The sequence below is a fragment of the Mauremys mutica genome, chromosome 1 (assembly GCF_020497125.1).
Source record: "Mauremys mutica isolate MM-2020 ecotype Southern chromosome 1, ASM2049712v1, whole genome shotgun sequence".
Lineage (NCBI taxonomy): Eukaryota > Metazoa > Chordata > Testudines > Geoemydidae > Mauremys > Mauremys mutica.
In genome coordinates this window covers 109,708,742-109,729,177 of record NC_059072.1, presented here as the reverse complement: position 1 = coordinate 109,729,177, position 20,436 = coordinate 109,708,742, and the positions used below count along the sequence as shown (strand labels likewise).

The window sequence follows — 20,436 nt, the reverse complement described above, 5'->3', positions numbered from 1 at the left end:
CAGTCAATGGCAAAGGTTTAAGAGCAGCATCTCCTTTCACTGGGGAGATGGTTGGGGTTGGCCCTGTTTGAGCAGGGGGTTGGACTAGATGACCTCCTGAGATCTCTTCCAACCCTAATCTTCTATGATTACCTTTATGACATTCTCTACCGGGGCTTCAATGAACCAATGGCACTTCACGTTACTGGGATACAAGCCAGGGTAATTAGCAGAATCAATCTTTCCTTCTTCCACCAGCACTGCAACACTTCCACAACCAGAACCTATCACATTGGGTTATGAAGAAAGTCAGATTTAATAGCGAAGTTAAAAAAAAAAGAAGAAAAAACCAACTACCACCACCACGGGCACCAGGGATGGTTTCTTTGGTTTTAAAGGGGGTCAGGTGGCAGAGAAGTATGTACAAATGGTATGTCTGAAGTCACCTGCTTCCGATTCCTTATGTATAGCTGTGAAGGTGAATTCAAAGCCACTGCCAGTGTTGCTTCCATCAGAAACAAGTGTAACAATTGCTCGGTTAGAGTCTATCAGCAGGGGGGTTGGTAACACATCCCCACAGATTTTGCCTACAGGGAAAAGGTTAGACTTATTGTTTAGGGTGGTAGCATACACACACACACTTTGTCAGACAGCTTACTTTTTCAGATTCACTAAACTGCATACAATATTGGAAAGTCACATATTCCAGGGCAGACTCCGAGAAGACTATTTCAGCATCAGTTTCGGTTGCCTATAAGGTAAAATGTTTGGAGACAGAACTGCATCCAAAACAACCACAGAGGCGATTCAGCTCAAGGTTTCATGGTGGGCTAGTACTGGCACATAGCCACTAGTACTGTTCAGAGTACAGAAGGAGCAAAGATTTGCACGAAATATTTATTCTTTAGCAATTCAGTCTCAAGAATGGATAATAAATTTAGACTGCAAGGGAAAAGTCCCATCATTATTTATCCACAAAGCAACAGACATATTTATTGTGCTGTATAAGTAAAAAGTTTGAGTCAACAAGATTTTTCAGATAGGTAGAATTGTGTCTTTATCTTGCATGTTCCGCTTTGTACCATTGTCATTGACCATCCTTCAGTAAGGACTCCAGTATCAGAAACTGGCTGGCAGTTTTGTTGATGTACGAGGCGAATTAGATCACAGTTCAGGTATATGGGGCTAGGAGGAGTAAAAACTTGTTTTTTATACAAGACAGAAATAGGAGTTTGAAAAATACAGTGGAGAAAGACTTTTACACAGAGACAGTTTTCAGACTATAGTCACGCACTAGCTGTCAGAATGGACATGAATATCTACCTTCCCCCCCACCTCCCTTGCTTTGCTCTGACAGCTTCAGTGCCAGGGCAGATGACAGTTAAAAGTGCCTTGATTTGTAATAAGACATGAAAAGGCTCTAATGTCATCAATGTTCACGTTTCAGATTGCTGAGTGCCCGCCATGCCAAGTATCGATATAAGAGATGAAGGCATTCTACGTACCAATTAGCTCTCTTTTGTCCGAATAGAAGGACACGTAGTCATGGTCACATGTAATCTGGCTCTCTATGTCTAATCTGGTGAACTGTATCAATATAATCTTGTCTTCTGGCACAATTATATTCCACACGCACAGGCTCAAAACAAAGAAACAATTAAGTCAGACAACAAAACTGGGGCTAGAGTGAAATTCGTCTGACTGCACCCTTCCCTCCCAAGCAGCTCCGAGGGGCAGGGATGGGGGTGGGTGCATGCTGGAGTGCCAGAGAGAGTGTAAAAGACACCAAGGACAGAGCACATTATCATAAAGCAAAGTAGTTTATGTTTCATCAGAGAGGAGCTTAGCTTCTTCCCAGAACTATCACTTTCCTCCTTCACTCTGCCCTGCATCACCACCTAGCCACCCACTTTAACTTGGTCTGACCTCAGCATTAAGTGTTCTTAAAGCCCTTCAGCTCACTCCAGATGTGTTTCCACAACCCTAACATAGGAAAATTCAGATGGTTGACAATACTCTTTCTCCATCTGTGGCTGTGCTGCCAAATGGATTGTGTGCCCAGGCAATTCATGGCAAGAGAGGAAGCCAGGAAAATACTCACACATGCAAAAGCCTCTACCAGCTTATGGGCAGTGTCATAGGCACTGACACCATGAGTGCTCCGGGGCAGGAGCACCCACAGGGAAAAATTAGTGGGTGCTCTGCACCCACTGGCAGCCAAGCTCCCCCTCACCCCCCAGCTGACCTTCTCCCTTTCCCCCGAGTGCGCCGTGTCACTGCTCCTCTGCCTACCTTCCAATGCTTCCCGCCCAGCTGCCACCGCCAAACAGCTGTTTGGCAGCATTAGCACGCTCCAGGAGGGAGGGGGAGGAGTGGGAATGTGACGTGCTCAGGGGAGGAGGTGGGGCAGGGCAGAGATTTGGGGAAGGAGTCGGAATGGGGGCAAGGCCTCGTGGAATGGGTGGTGTGGGGGCTGGTTCGAGCACCCACTAGAAAGAAGGGAAGTCGGCGCCTATGGCCAGTGTTACCGAGACCTTAACCATTAGCATTCCCCAACCAGTGACTGGGCTCACTGGGCTAAATTCATGCCCAGGATAAATCCAATCAAGTCAATAGTTATTCTGGCACTGAATTTGGCTCATTCTATGCACAACCTCCACATTGCACAGCTAAAACTTATACAGGGACCTACAGGGCATATCCGCATTAGGACAAAACATGATCCTTTAATATCTGTTAGCAAACAACTCAAAACGTTAGAGTATATGGAACAAGTTATATTTCAGCACATCATTCAACCCACAAACATGTTAAAGAACAACTTGCCAGGTATATACTGGAGTTCACACATTTTTAAAACAAAACCACCTTTTATCCTAATGTGGATAGGCACACAGGCATCTGTAGTAGAGACAAAATGGCATCTCCTTGTTAGGCAAGGAGGATCTGCAATAGACTCATCTCATCTGGAGGTTTCTTTTGGCACATCTCCAGCTCTCAAGCATCTTCAGAAGACATTAAGGGATGGATCTGTTCCCTCTGAAAGTCCTAAAGACTTCAGTGGTTGCAGAACCTGACTTTAGAACAGTTTAAGAATTTTAACATTAAGCTAATTCACAGGCTTAATCCAAGGGCATCAATTTTATGAGCACACTTCATATAAGAACTAGACCAACAAGAGTTGTGTTTCTCATTCTAACGTGCTATTTCTGGGTAACTATTGTTGCCCAGTACCAATCTCAGACAAGCAAACATCACTACAGAGATGTTTAACTCTAGATACTATTTTTTTAAGGTTGACACATACCCACAAGTTCAGCGACAAACTATTGACTTGATTGTGTTCACTAACTATTCAGGAGTAAGAATTCATGCATTTGCAGGCTGAAGTCCTATGGCTAGAGTGACGCATGTGGTCAGAGGAGATAGTCATCCCTTCTGGCTTTACAGACACAAACAAAATGCCCCATGAAAAGTGGCCCTTCACAAAAGGGCAGGTGTTTTTGAAGATGTACAGTGAATACCTGTTATCTAGGTAATTACTCTCACTGGGTTGGGGATACTGAATGCGGCCACTTTCTCCAAAGACCAGCATTCCATGGGAGCTGCATCCTTCAGGAAAGTGCGGGGGAAGGTGATCTGGCTCTGCAGCTAGAAAGAGAAGAGAAATAGGTGAAATACAATTCTGACACTGGCATTGTTTGGGAGAAGCAGGTCTACAGTTTGTGAAACTATTCGATTAATGTCACTTCACACCCTGAGTGCTTGAGAAAGACCCAGAGATGGGTCTCAGGTGGTAGCCACACTTCTTCTGAGGCCAGGTCAACACTAGAGACTAATATCAGCATAACTGTCGCTCAGCGGTGTGAAAAATCCACAGCCCCAAGTGACGTCGTTATATAGATCTAATCCCTGATGTTCACAATGCTATGTTTGCGGAGAGCTTCTCTCATCAACATAGCTACTGCCTCTTGGGGAGGTGGATTAATTACACTGACAGGAGACGCATAGGAGCATTTTAAGTACTACAGAGGCGCAGCTGCATTAATGCATTAAGTGTAGGCCTTCCCTTAGAGTCCTACTTATAAATGAGCCAAAATCCTTTGCAAATGTGAATCAAAGTCAATAGAGCTACACGGTTTTACACTAGTTGAGGCTCTAAATGCACTATTTTATTAATGCTATTTCAATGGGTTACAGTTTAACTCTGCTCATTCTCCAACCGTGCTCGTAGTTTGAGTTGCAGGAATCTTCCAAGTTCTGCTTTGCAGGGTTCATGCGAACATTTTTTATTCTGCTTCTACTTAATATTATTCCAGAGTAAGAGGCACTGTACGGTTGCAGACTAGTTCTTCCCTTTATGAGGATATCAGCCCCAACAAGATATTGTGGCAAATAAGTAATAGCACAGATGAAGTGTAGGTCAGAAACTTTAACTTTGATTGCTGTGACAAAAATAATGCCCTCTATTCAATAGGTTCTATTTGAACTGTAGTTTTAAGTGTATGGTTGGGCTATAGGGAATTCATAGATCTGTTTATAGCTTTAAAAGTGTAGTCCTGATAATCAACTAAAAAAATGGCAAGTTTATTCCACAAATCTGCTCCGTGTGTGTGTTTAAAGTCATATTTGCTCCAAATAAATAGTGTGGACCATTTCAGGGATTCTACAATAACAATTTACAGATTCCCAGTTGACAAGGATTAGAAAATTTATTTTGTTATAACTGGACAATTTTTCTAGGCCAGAGAAGTGCTTCTCAAAATCAACAAAACCACATGCACCCGGAAATGCTAGCTAGATTGGCAAACAACATTCCATTTAGTGGGGCATGTGGATCAAAGCTCCCCTCAAAGCATTACGGCAGAGGGTCCTAGATACAGATGCTGTTCCAAGAGAGGTGGAGTTCTGGTTTAACTTTCATATCCCCACTTCCTGCTCTAAAATGAGAAATGCTTCACATTGTGTGCACCTTGATGGAAACATTCTAGAGCCTAACCGTGGGGCACATAGCAGGTATCTTCTAGAACCTCATGATAAACAAGCAGGAAAAGAGAAAAATTGCTGGTAAATGTACCCACCAGGGATAATGTTCTGGGTGATGAAGTCCATCAGTTCAGCTACATTGGAAAAGATGCCTGGGGAACCCCTTTCACTGATGCTTTTCTCAAGGACATCCCAGCCTCTTGCACAGCCAACTCCCCATGATGTGACGCCGGCCAGAGTCCAGATGCCACTGGTTCTTCTACACACGAGAGGACCTCCAGAATCGCCCTTGCCCAGCATGGGTTTGGGGAGGAGACAGGAAAGAAGAGCAGATATTTGTTCAAATGCGATGGTACAGATTCAGTGAATCACCTCATGGTTTCACCTCTCAGAGCAGAAGTTGCAGCTCTTTGGAAGATTGACAGAAAGGTTCGGTGTCACTCTATGTCTGTTAACCATTGCTGCCCCCTTTGCGCTAAGATGTTAACGTCAGTATTGCAGCAGTACCTCAGCCAGCGGACTACACCTGGCCCTCCCGCAATGGCAGCACAGTGGACTGTGTGCGCACTGCAGGGGGGGGAGGAGGGACGACTTGGTCTCCTGGCAGTAGAAGCACCCTTCTACCAGAGAAAGGCTGGTTTTCTGATGAACACAGCTGCCAGCAGCTTGATAGGTATGGAAAGGAGAGGTGACTACAAGAGAAACGAATACACCAAGTAGAAATGGTCAAGGTATGTTTTTTAAAGCCTAAAGAGAAAGCAAAAAACTCACTTCAGCCTCCTCTCTCCCAATACAGTGGTATCACGTACCCCTTAGGCTGTGTCTCCTGTTGCCTCTTGGGCTGCCTGCTGCCACTGTTCTCCCATCTGTGCAGTTTCACCAGTGGTAGCAACAGTAGCTTAGACAGGGATCAGGCATATTATTCACCATGTCATTTAATCCCATTCAGGCCAGGTCTAGACAAAAAGGTGATTAAACACACCAGTTCCTTGTCTATAGCAGCACTCCTACCAGTGGGAAAATTCCCCCAAAAGGCTAGGATAGACAAGGCCTTCATTAGCCTAAAGCTCCTTTTAAGGCCTCAGTTCAGTAGCAATGTACAAGTAGTAGTGGACAAGATTCCTTTCTTTCCTCCTCCTCCTCCTCCTCCCTTCCCTCTTTAGGGGAGGTGGCCATTCTGGTAAGCAAGAATACAGGAGTGGCTGGTGGGAAGGATTGGAGTCTGCCTCCATTTGCAGAACTCACTATACAGGAAGACCCTGCCGAATGATGACCCTTTACCTTGCAAGCATCCTTCCCACCATCAGGAAAGCCAGCACACAGCATGGAGTTTGCTATTGGAGGCAGATTCATTTGCTTTAACAGGGCACTGCAGGTTCCCCTATCAATGATGGGGAGCTCCACCTCCTGTAGAACATTAGATAGTTCACCAGCTGCAGAAGGAAGGAAACAGGCAACATCAGACATTCTAGAACCCCCCTCCTTGCTGCACAGAGCAGGAAGTTACACTGCAGATCTATAGCCACATCCTAGCTACCATGATTTCATTCAGTATTACAAAGGCAGGACTGGCAATGCTGCCTCTTATTTAGATTAGCGGAGACCTCTCGTTAAAAGGCCTTGTTTTCAGGTCTGTATAAAATTTTGCCAAACTAGAACCCTTTAAGCTAACATTTTCCATGTTGGTGTCTTCAGAACAATTCAGCCTGAGACAAAGTTTCAGCCGAAATGGTTCAACCATATCCACAAACAAGGTTAGGGAAAAAAAATACACTGATTTTCCCAGGTAAAATCATTCTAATGACATTTTCTCTTAACTGCTCTGGTGCTCCTAGCTTTGGAGCAAGGACCTGTAATTTAGCAGAGGGATGGCCTTGGTGTCAGGGATGTGCCTTTTACTGTCCTCATGAAAGTCTGCCTACTTTTGTTAGAAGTCTTTGAAAAAACACTGCAGCCTCCAAATGCTCAGTAGAGACTTTTTTTTTTAATTTCTGCACATAAACTTCCTGATGATTGCATCCTCCATCCCCTCACAGCTTCTCCATGCAACTGGATTATGCATGCACGGCGACTGAGCATGTTCCCTCCAGCCCAGGGCTATGCGGGCTCAGAAAGACATTTCCTGTAATAGCTGCTTCAGGTAGGAGCAGGAGCAGCCCTACCCATTTTGCCAGCCAGGATGGAAAATGTTTCTGGCGCTCCCAAGCAGCAGAGTAAAAAGAAAAAAAGGCCAGACAATCAGCAGCCAATGAGAATGGAGCAAAAAAGAGCCAAGCAGCACACTGGTACAGAACCCCCTGGTAGCTGGCACCCAGGATGACAGCCCTGCTCACTGACCACTAGAACTGGCCTGAGTACGGTTGATTCTGAGCACTGGAATTGAGATCAGAAGGCCTGTTTCTCTGGGCTGCAGCTGAAGTCAACGGGATCTTTGCTTTGAGCGTATAAAGGGCTACATGCTGCTATGCACAAGCAACCTTACTTCTAGCATTGCTTAATTTTTGAGTGCTTGACTTTGCAACCTTAATAATGTTCTTTTAACAGTTTGTGTGTGTAAATTAAGGCCCAAGTGATCCCATTATATATCTTTAAAAAAAACTAGGAAGAAGGTGGAGATGCATCATCTAGTGGTTATGTAACACACAAAGATTACAGCTAGATCATGGAACTTGGGCATCAGAAGATTGGGTTTTATGTCTAGCCCTTCACCAAGTCATCTCTGTGCTTCAGTTTCCCCATATGTATGATTGGGATGGGAAAAGAGGAGGGAAGAATACTTCTCTAATTCACAAGCGTGTTATGGAGCTTAATTATTTACAAAAAGTTGTGAGATGGGTGGAGGAATAGCGCTATGGAGCTGCAGAATAACGGGTATGGAGATTCCAAGGCTCTGCATAGGACAGTGCTTCTGGCACACTGGTCCTTTGCACATGCTGTGCTCTGGAGGTCTCTTCCAGACATGCCGATACCATGATGAACCACCAAAATAGAGAACCACTGACTGGCTTTTCCCTTTGGCAGATGTTGCATTTCTGTTGCAGAAACAAGGCAGCTCCCTTTTCTTTATCTCAGTACCCACACATCAATGTTGTCATTGTAAGAACCAGGCATTTTACTTACCCTCAGACACCCTGCCCCAGCCACTAGCAACACAAAGAGTCCCGGCCTCAAATTTATCATCTCTGTGGGGAAGGCAGATTGGCTGAACCCTACGTCCTAAGAAGGAAAGTGCACACAAATGTGAGTACATGAACTCCAGGCTGTCGGAAGTGATTCTCTCTGCACCAACCAGATAAAAACAACAATGTCCTTTATTGTATGAACAGAATGGATCAAGGTCCTTTGAACTAGACATTTTTCTAAAGCAATTCAATCAAATGGCTAAAAATAAGTCAAGTCAATCACCTTTAAATTGCGGTAATCTTAAGCCATCACATTGTTTTAGAGAAAATAATGTGAACAATGTTTTGGCCGGACATATTCAAGTGAAACGTAAGCAACAAGAACAAGACTAGAGGAAAGAGATGGGGGGGTTGAAAGAGGGAAAAGGAGCAGCAGCATGGAGGACAGAAAAGGGAACTGTCCTATGTACAATTCTCATACAGCCTGCGATAGTGTCCAGTTGTAGATCCTGTTGAGCATTCTATTCTCTGAAGACAAGAATGCTGACCATATGTCAAAAGAAGTGGAGTTCTGATTTACACAGGACATTCAAAACTCAAATGCTCAGCTCTGTCCTCAAACTAGGCAAATACCCTTGTAAGTTTCTTTTTGGGGATCAGAGGAGAAAGGGATCAAAGCTACTTGACTTGTCATGGCCTAATTAATTTATGTTCAAAATATTGACAAACCTTGAACACTTACCAGTGTAGAAGACAGACCCACCTTCTCCTGGAGGGATCATCTAGATGACTCAAAAGCTGTTTTCAAGCATTATGACTGGAGACTTAAGGTTCTTTATCCACAAAATAGGTACATAGGTAGTAGTAAAGCAAGCTTCCTCACTGCCCGGTCAACAGGCCTCAACCCTTAACTGATCACTTCCTGGCTAACAAGCGTAGTTTGATTTTCCATACCCATTCAATCCTCTCCACTCAGAGCAGCAAATAGGTGCAACTTTAGTGGCATTTATCACAATGGTTTTGTGATGCAGACACCTGTCCACTGGAAGCTAGACTAAGACTAAAGTCATTTTAGAAGGGCCACTGATTGGAATTGTTACCATCATGTAGCTAATCACGGCCAACTTGGGTGGGATTTGATCAAGCAGTGAAAGGATCTATGTATCCCATGTGGTCTCCTGACCCTCTATGAATCTGTATGCAAAAAGCTACACTCCAGAAAGCCTTTTAAAATGGCTTTAAAATTCCTCTTGTGTTCACCTTTGCCACTATGACAGATACTGGATGGTGTGTGTTTAAAACAGGGTGATGTGCATTTAAATTGAAGCCATCTTATCATTTTGCCAGATCCATTCAATAGTGGAACAATCTGCTGTTTGTGGCATCACATCTCTTCCTACAGTGAAAAGTTCCACTATCACAAACAGTGGAGACTGGGGGTGCTGAATGAAGTGGACAAGAGGAGCAAGCTAATTAGCGAGGAGAGAACTTTCCGAGAGGTAAAGAAAATATAGAATTACTACAACCAGAAGACAGTTTGACTTTTTGTGCTCTCTAGTGTTGCAAAGATCAGTACTATGAACAAGACATGAGAAGCTCCAGAACAAAGACTTGACTTGAGGGACAATTATTTGGACAAGGTCACTAAGACTAGGCTGGATTTAGCATGGGTAACCTACTTGGGCAGGAGTAAAGACACTACCAGGAGAGTGTTTTATATGCTGGAAAGAGCATTACAGAGAGAGAGGAGAATAAAAGGTTGCGCTAAACTAACAAGTTATATATAGTCAAGGATCCGCTCTGAAGCACTTTCATTCAGTCTCCTCCCTTACCGTACTTTACTCTGTATTTCAGATATAGCAGAGCGATATCAGAATGCATGTAGCCAAGTCTGTTGAAGTCAGGGTGAACAATGACTTGTGAGACAGGAATGTTCTGTTCTTGCTCGTCTGTCTTTCTGAGGTTATGTTCTCCAACAGTCACAATGAGATTCTTCACTAGTTTCCTGACAAACAAAGGGCAAGGTTAATGACGGAGAGGTTTGCCAACACACTTCAGCCTGTTACGCTGGAGCCAAGGCTGATAGTTTCCTATAAGAAACAGCTAAGTACAAGCAATTCTCTCATTACTGGGAAGTTCAACACATGGAAAATGTGACCTTACCACATCCTTCCCTGCTGAGGGCCTGAATCTAGAGCCTTCAATAGCAGGCTTTTCCCAGCTATGCTACTTTCACTTGGCCTCATGCCTTAAGGGGCCATGTTGCCTCAGGGTCAGAGTGCTAGAATACTGTTAAGATTTTATTTCTTAATTGACTGGCTTTTTGTTCTACCTCCCACTCAGTAATACAAGGACTGATAAGCTTGGGCCTGGATTCTGCTTGCAACAATGGATCACCTGCAGCCTTTAGACTATGAGAGTCCCAAGGCACCTTAAATCAGTGGGAAATGAGTGCCTAAAGTCCTTTAGAGCCCTTTGAAAAAAATCCCCTGCTTGTTTTTAATTCACGATGTTTGGGAGAAGGGGGCACCTAGAGGAGGAGATTTAGAGGAGGAGGATTGCTCACGAGAATAAAACCTTTGAGAGGGCTTTAGAAGGTTACATATACTTGAGACGAATGTTTAATATTTATTTGAAAACAGTCATGTTTCTGGTATAGCTCTTGGGGGTTTATGAACACAGCAATGTGGCATTGTGATTAATGAACTCAGGCATTTTGGTGCTGCCTGGGACAATCAATCACACTGGGTTACTTCTTTTGGCATTTACCATGTTAATTAGTAAGCTACATTTAATCTTTATTGTACACTAAACTTACAGGTGATCCCCTTATTTATGTATTTACTATAGTCTCTTGAGAAGGATAAGGAGTATCTAAGTTGTGTACAAACCCGATCTAGTCTGTACAGGAGGGTAACAGATCAGGAAGTTATAACCGAGGGGTAGAATGGTTTTTCACTGGACTAAGACTCTGGAAGTCTGGATTCAATCCCCAGCTCCGTCACATACTTCCCACTGTGGGTATGTCTACACAGCAAAGAAAAACCTGCAGATGGCTTGCGCCAGCTGACTCAGGCTCACTGGGCTCAGTTGTGGGGCTATTTCACTGCTGAGCAGAGGTGGCTCCAGGCCCCAGCACGCCAAGCGTGTGCTTGGGGCGGAAAGCTGTGGGGGGGCACTCTGCCAGTTGCCAGGAAGGCGGCAGGCAGGCAGCCTTCGGCGGTATGCCTGCGGAGGGTCCGCTGGTCCCGCGGCTTCCACCGGAACTGCGGGACCGGCGACCGGCAGAGCGCCCCCCGCAGCATGCCGCCGTGCTTGGGGCGGCGAAATGTCTTGAGCCGCCCCTGCTGCTGAGTAGACTTCCAGGCTCAGGCTGGAGGACCCTACGGAATGGGAGGGTCCCAGAACTTGGCTCTAGCCTGAGGCCAGAAGTCTACACGGCAATGAAATAGCCCTGCAGCCTGAACCCACTGAGCATGAGTTGACTGGCTCAGGCCAGCTGTGGAGTTTTCTTCGCTGCGTAGACATCCCCTGTGTGACTTCAGGGGAATTGCTTAACCTATCCATAGGAACCCTAATACTGCCTTTCTCCCACTCCACAGTATGTCTGTTTTATAGATACACATGTGAACAAGATTTGATGTATTCAGCAGGTCTCCCATAAGCAGGTTGTGCAAACAACGTCCTTTCCTCTTCCTAATGTTATGGGTCTCTCAATACCACAGAGAAATGATTCAGAACTATGGAGATTATGCGTCTCTCTTGGGAGATAAGTAGAGCCGACTAAAGTTTTCTAAATTTCAAGTTTGATAAAGATTTGTCACAATTTCAATAAAGAAAAAAGAAAAAAACCCATCAAGGATGTTTTCATAAATTTCCCCCCACCCAATCTTTTAGGCAATCTCCAGAAATAAAGTTCTTTTTTTTGGAAGCTCAAAAATAATTATTTCTAGCTCAAATACTGAATAGGTGAGCGAAAAAGGAGAAACCACAGTGGGTTCCACTGTTGATTGTTTCCTACAGTCATCAGTTCTCATATCTACAGCTATCATCGTTCCTAACTACTCCCCATCCCCACCCCCGACTCAGTGCTGAAGGATTTCAGAACAATTAACTAAGGGGTTCAAACCCCTCTCCCTCTGCTAGGTTTTAACAACTGTCATTTTACAGTTACTTTCAGCATGGACGAATGTTTTAAAGTGCGGCAGAGAAGTACAGCAGACAACAGTTAATTATGTAGGTACTTTCCCTTGCAGTGCAGCATTTCTCCTCCTCCTCCTATTTTGCGTGGATTTAGTGCTCCTGACAGGTACCAGGTTTCTAGTCCTGGACAGTGAAATCCCCCATTTAGTCACAGATCAGGTGCTGTGATAAATTGCCCCCTGCTGGATTGATTGCTGCCCGCCGATCTGGTGGGTAGCATAGACAAACCCTCAATAAAAGCTCCTCCTTTGGACAGAGTATGTTCACTCAAAGTACAAGACTCAGCTAGCAAAGTCAGAGTCCTAGCCATTGTGAGCTCTACCACCATTTAATCCATGTAGAGAATGGTGAAGGTTTTAAGTTGCCATCTGGGAACCACCAGTAATCAGGTGAAATATTCTCAGCACCAAAGAGTGGACAGCTAGGGTTTTGGGAGGGGTGAAGAGCAGGGCTTAATTTGTAATGGAAGAGGTGCCAGGGCTCAAGCAATTTTTTTAAATTTTCATAAAAGGTTTGATGAGCCCAGAGGTGGTGGGACTATGAACTGCCCTTGCAAGCCCCAGCACAAATTAAGCCATGGAGAAAAGCCATTAAGCTCCTGAAGTAGCTTGCAGAATGAAACAGTCAGAAAAACCCAATGGATTGGACCAGGGCCGCCCAGAGGGGGGCGGGGGGGGGCAAGTGGGGCAATTTGCCCCAGGCCCTGCAGGGGCCCCCACGAGAGTTTTTCGGGGCCCCTGGAGCGGGGTCCTTCACTCGCTCTGGGGGCCCTGGAAAACTCTCGTGGGTCCCGGGCCCCGGAGCTTCTTCTGCTCCCGGTCTTCGCCGGTGGAGGGTCCTTCTGCTCTGGGGTGGAAGGACCCCCAGCGGCAAATTACCGCTGAAGTGGGACCCGCCGCCGAAGTGCAGCCGGGTCTTCGGCGGTAATTCGGTGGCGGGGGGCCCTTCCGTTCCGGGACCCGCCGCTGAAGTGCCCCGCAGACCCGCGGCGAGGGCCCCCCGCCGCCGAATTACCACTGAAGACCCGGCTGCACTTCGGCGGCGGGTCCAGCTTCGGTGGTAATTCGGAGGCGGAGGGCCCCCGCCACGGGTCTTCGGGGCGCTTCGGCGGTGGGTCCCGGAACGGAAGGGCCCCCTGCTGCTGAAGACCCCAGGCCCCTGGAATCCTCTGGGCAGCCCTGGATTGGACCAGTGGTTCTCAAACTTTTGTACTGGTGATCCCTTTCTCATAGCAAGCCTCCGAGTGAGGCACCCTCCCTTAAATATATAAAAAAAAGTTTTTAATTTGTAACACCATTATAAATGCTGGAGGCAAAGCAGGGTTTGGGGTGGAGGCTGACAGCTCGGGACCCGTCCCCCGTGTAATAACCCTTCAACCCTCTGAGGGGTCGCAACCCCCAGTTTGAGAACCCCTGGATTAGACGCTATTGCTCCACAAAGAGAACATGAGTGTAGCACAGCACGGCCCTACTTCAGATATTCTAATACCATTTTCTTCTCCAGCTGGGAAGCAGCACATACTAACACTATGGAGCTTTCCTTACTAATAGACAGGGGCTTTAACGAAGTAACTTAAAGGCTAAAGACAAAAACAGCATTCTCTAACTTACTGCTCAAGGGTGAATACGCAGTGAGCTGCAGTTACAACCACATCTTCTTGTATTAAACTGCCACCACAGAAGTGGAAACGACCCAACTTGAGAGATACCTTTACAAAAAGAAAGTCATACACATTTAAGGTGAAGCTAGTTATACTGCCCTCCAAAAGAACATCTGAAATCTCCCAAAGATCTGAGGAAGTTCTCCACCCTCCCCCAGATCATAACAGATGGCAGTGCTCCAAAAAAAAAAAAAGGAGGTTTTGAACGCACTCATTTCTAGACAAGAATTCCCAGATGACTGGTGTCCAGAGAAATGTTGTTTAAACTGTGGACTCACCCTTGATAGCTATCCCTAATTTCACAGATATTTGGGAAGAGCTGAAGGAGCAGAGTGTGGACCGAAACTTGGAATTCTCTGAAATGCAGACATGCCTAGAGGGAGAATTTTGTCCTTCCTGCTTACTGTTATGTATCACCAGAAATTGTTTCATGGGATGAAGATAGGACCATAGTAACAGGAAGCAGTAATGTTGCATCCACTGACAGTGTCAAAAATTGCTAATTTGCTTCAAAATGAAAGTCTGGAAGCAGTGACCCAATCCTTTTATTACATGAATTTAAGTTTACAGAGTGAGAGAACATTTCTGTGAAGTGAGACTTCCCTGACTTTGCCAACAGGAGAACCAATTAGGCAAGAATTCCTCCACCACAAATACAGCTAATGCAGCATTTTGAGCTACTATGAAGAAGGAACAGATGAACTTTAGGACTCTTACAGCCAACAGAAGGCCAGTATGCAATACTGTTATTAAAATGTGGCCAGTTTCCTTATATGGACGGGACAATTTTTGTATGTTAGAGGCATAACAGTTTGGAACTTGTTCCCTGAAGATCAGACGTAACCTCAGAGTTATCAGTTATAGGGAAAAAATCCCTCAGACTAATCCACCCCACAGATTACTTCCAAATCCTTTGTGAAAGGTATGTGCCAAAACTGTAAGCAACCTGTACTTTAGTAACTTCAGGGATTAAGGGAGAAAAGGGATTTTAAATTAAGATACAGGTTAAGAAAGGGCATTTAAAGGCTCCTTACTGAATGAAGACATCCTCTCAGTTATTGTCTATGCCTTGAAAAAAAAATCACCTCTCCCTCAAGAAGTTACTGTATTTGTGTCACAGACCTGCCAGGGTTGCCCCCCAGCCACTGAATTTCTGCCTCCAACAATTCTAGAAAAGAACCCAGACAGCAGGAAACTTTTCTGGTTCTCCAAGTCAACAGGACGAACTCCACATTTCAATCCTACGCCAGACAGAAAGGAAAATGTTATGCACTGAAACAACATTGATACATATGAGTGTACAGCCTCGGGAGTCTCAGTAGGACATAACGCTGATTTTGTAATCAACCTCTAACAGAATCCCTAGTGGCCAATACTGGGAATTGCATGTTTAAGTATTGGATTACAAAGCCTTAAACCAGTGGTTCTCAACCCGGGGGTACACACACCCCTGGGGATACATCAGCCTATCTAGATATTTGCCTAGATTTACAGCAGGCTACATAAAAAGCACTAGCAAAGTCAGTACAAACTATAATTTCATACAGATAATGACTTGTTTATACTGCTCTATGTACTATTCACTGAAATGTAAGTACAGTATTTATATTCCAATTGATTTATTGTATAATTATATGGCAAGAATGAGAAAGTAAGACTTTTTCAGTAACAGCCTGCTGTGACACTTGTATTTTTATGTCTGATTTTGCAAGCAAGTAGTTTTTATGTGAGGTGAAACTTGGGGGTACACAAGACAAATCGGGGGGGGGAACAGTAGTCTGGAAAGGTTGAGAACCACTGCCTTCAACAGTAGAACCTCAGAGTTATGAACACCAGAGTTACGAACTGACCACTCAACCACACACCTCATTTGGAACCGGAAGTACGCAATCAGGCAGCAGCAGAGACCAAAAAAGCAAATAGAGTAGAGTAATGTGTTAAATATAAACTACTTTTTAAAAAAAGGAAAGCAGCACTCTTCTTCTGCACAGTAAAGTTTCAAAGCTGTATTAAGTCAATGTTCAGTTGTAAACTTTTGAAAGAAAAACCATAACGTTTTGTTCCGAGCTACAGACATTTCAGAGTTGTGAACAACCTCCATTCCCGAGGTGTTCATAACTCTGAGGCTCTACTGTACTAAGTTTGACTTCCAAAATGAAGGGAACTCAGGTGGAGAATATATAGCGTACACAGGAATGGTGTGTCTAGAGAATAAATCAGAACGTGCGAGAGACTGAAGTCAATTTGTCTTAAGTGTGATGGTGCTTAATAGTTAATTCAGCTGCCATCAAATGTATCAAAGCTATTCATTCACTCAGCAGTTGAAGAAAGAATAGAGACGATAAAACTATTACTGATCAAATGTTATTGGCACTTATAAAGTTACCTAACAAGTGCTATGGGATATAGTGCTGGCCTGTTTAATCTATTTTTTCAGTACCCAAGAGGGCTCTGCAATATTAAATATTTAATTGAATATTTACTACTTTCAAGTTTAAAAAGCCCCTTGTGCAATACACAAAGGGGTCAGCTAGAGTCAGTTATGAAAGATCCTCTCTCTCTGGCTGAATTGAACAGGCTCAGCATGCAATCTTTTGCTTCAGGTTGACAAGCAGTCCAAAGAGACATACATTCCCTGAATCCATTTGAGAAGTGATTGTACCTTTGAAACTTGAGAGACAAACAGAGGGAAAATATGATTGTGCCCAGTTGTGTCTGGTTTGCTTTTAGGTACTGTAATAAGCCAGGAAGTTCAAAATAAATCTGTTGCAATCTCATATGTTTTCGGGGCGGGGGGGGGGGCAGGGGGAAATCACCCAGCAGAAAATAACGTACTTGTTTCACAGACCTGGCAGAAGACATGCTGGGGCCTGAAGAAACCCCTCTTCATCTTATCCACTGCAGAAAGTTATTAATCACAGTTAACAGTATACACAAGTGATTGTAAATATCTGAGACACAAAGAAAAGAGCTACTGTATGGTAACTCCTCATACCAGGGTCCCGTATTCCCAGACTGGATGGTTCAGAGACAGATAGATCTTCAGCATTCTGGCTCCTCCCCTGATGGGGCAACAGCAATTCTTCTGCACCACTCAGCTGGTCTGTTCCTGCACCTAAGAGGGCTGTAAGCACTACACCATTAGTTCAAGGCCAACACACTTCCCACAGGAACACCTGACAGGTGGAATTTCCCCACCAACACCACAAATGAAACACACGCACAGTGAAACCTAAAAGTACTGGATAGTTGTTCAGTTCTACCCTAGACAGAATGCCAGGTTGCCACAGCTTTGTGCTTATATATACACACCTTAAAGGCTGGATTCTGATCTCATTTCCACTAGCATAAGCCTGAAGTAACTCCTTGGAAGTCATTCCCAATCAATACTGGTCCAATAGAGACCAGAATCTAGTTACTAAATGTCATCGGCTCTTTCACAAGCAGCTGCTATAGAACAGGGTTCTATACTCCTTTAGCCCTAACGCTGCCCTGCAATGTGGATGAATGTCATTCATTGGTGACCCCATATTTATCTTGGTTCTACACAAACCTGAAGGGGTTTTGTTTGCTCATTCTTTAATTTGGCTAATCGCCATCAGCATCAGAAACGAAGGATCACACCATGGAGGTTTTAGAAAGCTTTGTATGAGTTCAAACCAAATTAAAGCCCCACATTTCCTTATCTATTACTTTCGTGGTGAGCCATATAGAGAACTTGTCCTGTGGAATTGAGACTAGCATGGTAAATAGTTGGGAACCAGCATCTCTCCAGAAGCAGCTTCCATTCCCACAGAACTCTTATATGAATGTTTTCTACAGAGAAACAAGCTGGAGTCCCACCCAGAGCGTAGCAAATATTTTCTTCTTGCTTTTAAACTGAATTTTGTTACCACTGAGTCACCAGAAAAATGTTTTCCGCTTCCTTCCACCACTAGTCTAAAGGTCCTGAATGACCTCAGAAAGAGGAAGCAGCATTCAAAGCCTTCTGATTGGGGTAAATCCCTCTTCTTTATAATAGGCCCATGCTTGGTGGGTTGGATGTATAGATAAGGGACTCCTAGATGCATATGCCTAAGGGCACTGTTGGCTTAGCAACATGTCAGGACTATTGTAAGCAGTGGAAAATAAACAGGCTTTCATGGGAGATGACCATTGATCTAGGTGGGGAGAGAGACCATGCTAACAACGGAGGAATAGCATGCACCATAACAGAGTGGAAGGAACAGCAGAGAACTAGCTATGCTAGACAGTCTCACAGCTAATTACGTCATTTCCAGCCAGGATTTTTATTGTTAGGCTTGGCAGAATTAGATGATATTTTCTGTTGAAATCATTTAAAAAAAGTTTATTTTTAAGCATTTTTAATTTTTATCCATTTAAATTTTTCAGTTTCCCAAAATTATCAGGGAAATCAGATAATTATTTGAGGACAGGAGACAAGATTAAAAAATGAAAGCTTTATGACCATTAAAAACACACACTGGCATTATCCCATGTCAAAATATACAAAGTAAATATCAAATCAAACTCAGTTCTCAAAGAGCATTCTTCTTACTTTGTCTAGCCATAAATTTAAGGTGATGAAAAATATTTCCGTCATTTGTGTGTGTACAGTGAAACCAACATCTAATCCTTCCAAGCTTATTTATTCTGATCTTCACACGAAAAACATTTGTAAGTTGCTCTGAGGGCCATGGGGGTCTCCTGTACAACGTTACCTTCCTGACATCCTCTGCTCTGAAGAATTTACTGTGCTTCCAGCATGCACCATTTTACCCCTCTCCCCCGCAAGCGTTTCTGGGAAGAAGAGTCCCTTACAATCTAGTGAAGGTCTTGGGGGTAAAGGCATATATTCATTAGTATATTAACTAATAAAGGAGGACACGTAGGAAGGCTTTATGAACACAAACAATATCAGCTGAAGAACATTGCTCTGAGCCCCAGCTTGTTCAGCGCTTTCTTAGGTCACCAGTTTAAGTTTAGTGGATTCAGCCTATTTATCATCATTTGTACACATTACAGTTTAGCGTGACTGGGGATCTCTCCTGGAGAAAGAAGAAAAAGAACAGGTGTTGTAGCAGATAAGTAGTACAGGGAAGGGGTAACAGCTGCTCCTATTCAAGTTACAGCAGTTTATATAATTGATCACGCAGAACTTCTCTAGTTCAGCAGTTCTCAAACTGTGGGTCAGGACCCCAAAGTGGGTCGCAGCTCCATTTTAATGGAGTCTCCAGGGCTGGCTTAGAGTTGCTGGGGTAAAAGTTGAAACCCAAGCCCCACCCCTCAGGGCCAAAATCTGAGGGCTTCAGCCCTGGGTGGTAGGGCTCAGGTTACAGGCCCCCTGCCTGGGGCTGAAGCCCTTGGGCTTGGGCCCCACCACCCAGGACAGCGGGGCACAGGCAAGCTCAGGCCTTGGTCTCCCCTCCTGGGGTCATGTAGTAATTTCTGTTGTCAGAAGGGGGTCGCAGTGCAATGAAGTTTGAGAACCCCTGAACTAGTTAACCATTGCACAGGGAGATCAGGGACTGATGTGGTTGAGATGCCAAGACGACACACAGTATACAGACCAGTCCTATTACACTTGACTACATTTCATCACAGATATCAGCCACCAAGAGACAAAGTTATAAGGGGCAGGGAAAGGGGAACAATTGTGAAGCAAACCACCCAGAGGAAATTTTTATGTGGTGTCTGCTTCATGGTCTGACATTTGATAGCACAAACTTTAAGCTTTGACCAAGTTTCTCACTTCATTTGGAACTTGGCTCGCAAGTTATAAAGTCACATGGCACAACCCTGTGTTCTGAGGCATAAATTGGTCCATGCAGAGGGGCTGGGGTTCTTGCCTCTTCTCTAGACTGAGAAAGTAACTCTCTCAAATCCTTCAGCTCCCTTCCGGCCTTATGCAGGGGCTCAATGAGGATTCTAGCCCAGCCTCCTGGGCAGAGCTCTGCCTAACCCAGCACAGAGGCTTCTTATAGTCTCTGCTTTCATGCCCTTGAGCTGGAACAGGGAGGGACTCACTTACCACATTGAGCGGAGAGAAAAACAAACAGGAGGGATTGCACAGATGCTCCCATAGCCATATGAAAGTACACTAAAGTCAAACTGCCACCCCCATCCAGCAAAAACCAAGGGAGAAAAAGGAAAGGGAGGGGAGGGTTTAAAAAAAGAGCCTCTAACACAACTAGCCTTTCCCCTCTACACTGCTTTGCTTTTCATTGCCCCCTATAAAAAGGTCCAAACCTTTCCACAGCTGTAGCTCCACTGCCAGGATCTCTTAATAGATGAGGGGCTGAATCAGCCTCAGCAGGTGGAGTCACAGGGCTGCAAACCAGCCACCTGTAGAGAGGGTCCCAATCAATTTCTATCTAGACTCCACCCCCCTCTCTCAGGCCTGCACCATTTCTCCCTCTCTGTTAGGCCTCCTGGGGAGCCCTATTAAATAGGTGACCCCATTAGCAGTAGCAGAATACTCCTGCA

General features: G+C 44.6%; 1 protein-coding gene across 7 annotated transcripts in view; it reads right to left on the bottom strand.

The window, feature by feature from the left end:
* Window positions 1-20,164, bottom strand: part of OVCH1 (ovochymase 1) — a 53,410-nt gene extending 33,246 nt beyond the window's left edge. For 4 of the 7 annotated variants that reach the window (XM_045002125.1, XM_045002127.1, XM_045002126.1 and 1 more), the window contains exons 1-12: window positions 19,982-20,163; window positions 16,946-17,074; window positions 15,073-15,191; window positions 13,901-13,998; window positions 9,920-10,092; window positions 8,086-8,181; window positions 6,247-6,398; window positions 5,061-5,253; window positions 3,504-3,630; window positions 1,485-1,618; window positions 426-566; window positions 133-263 (exon numbers count right to left, since the gene is read on the bottom strand). In XM_045002125.1, coding sequence (XP_044858060.1) covers window positions 133-263; window positions 426-566; window positions 1,485-1,618; window positions 3,504-3,630; window positions 5,061-5,253; window positions 6,247-6,398; window positions 8,086-8,181; window positions 9,920-10,092; window positions 13,901-13,998; window positions 15,073-15,191; window positions 16,946-17,074; window positions 19,982-20,039 — 1,551 coding nt within the window. In that variant the 5' untranslated portion in view covers window positions 20,040-20,163. Of the gene's footprint in view, window positions 1-132; window positions 264-425; window positions 567-1,484; window positions 1,619-3,503; window positions 3,631-5,060; window positions 5,254-6,246; window positions 6,399-8,085; window positions 8,182-9,919; window positions 10,093-13,900; window positions 13,999-15,072; window positions 15,192-16,945; window positions 17,075-19,981 lie in introns of all 7 variants that reach the window. The other 3 variants (XM_045002128.1, XM_045002130.1, XM_045002131.1) reach the window with 1 other exon arrangement.
* Between the last annotated feature and the right edge of the window lie 272 nt (window positions 20,165-20,436).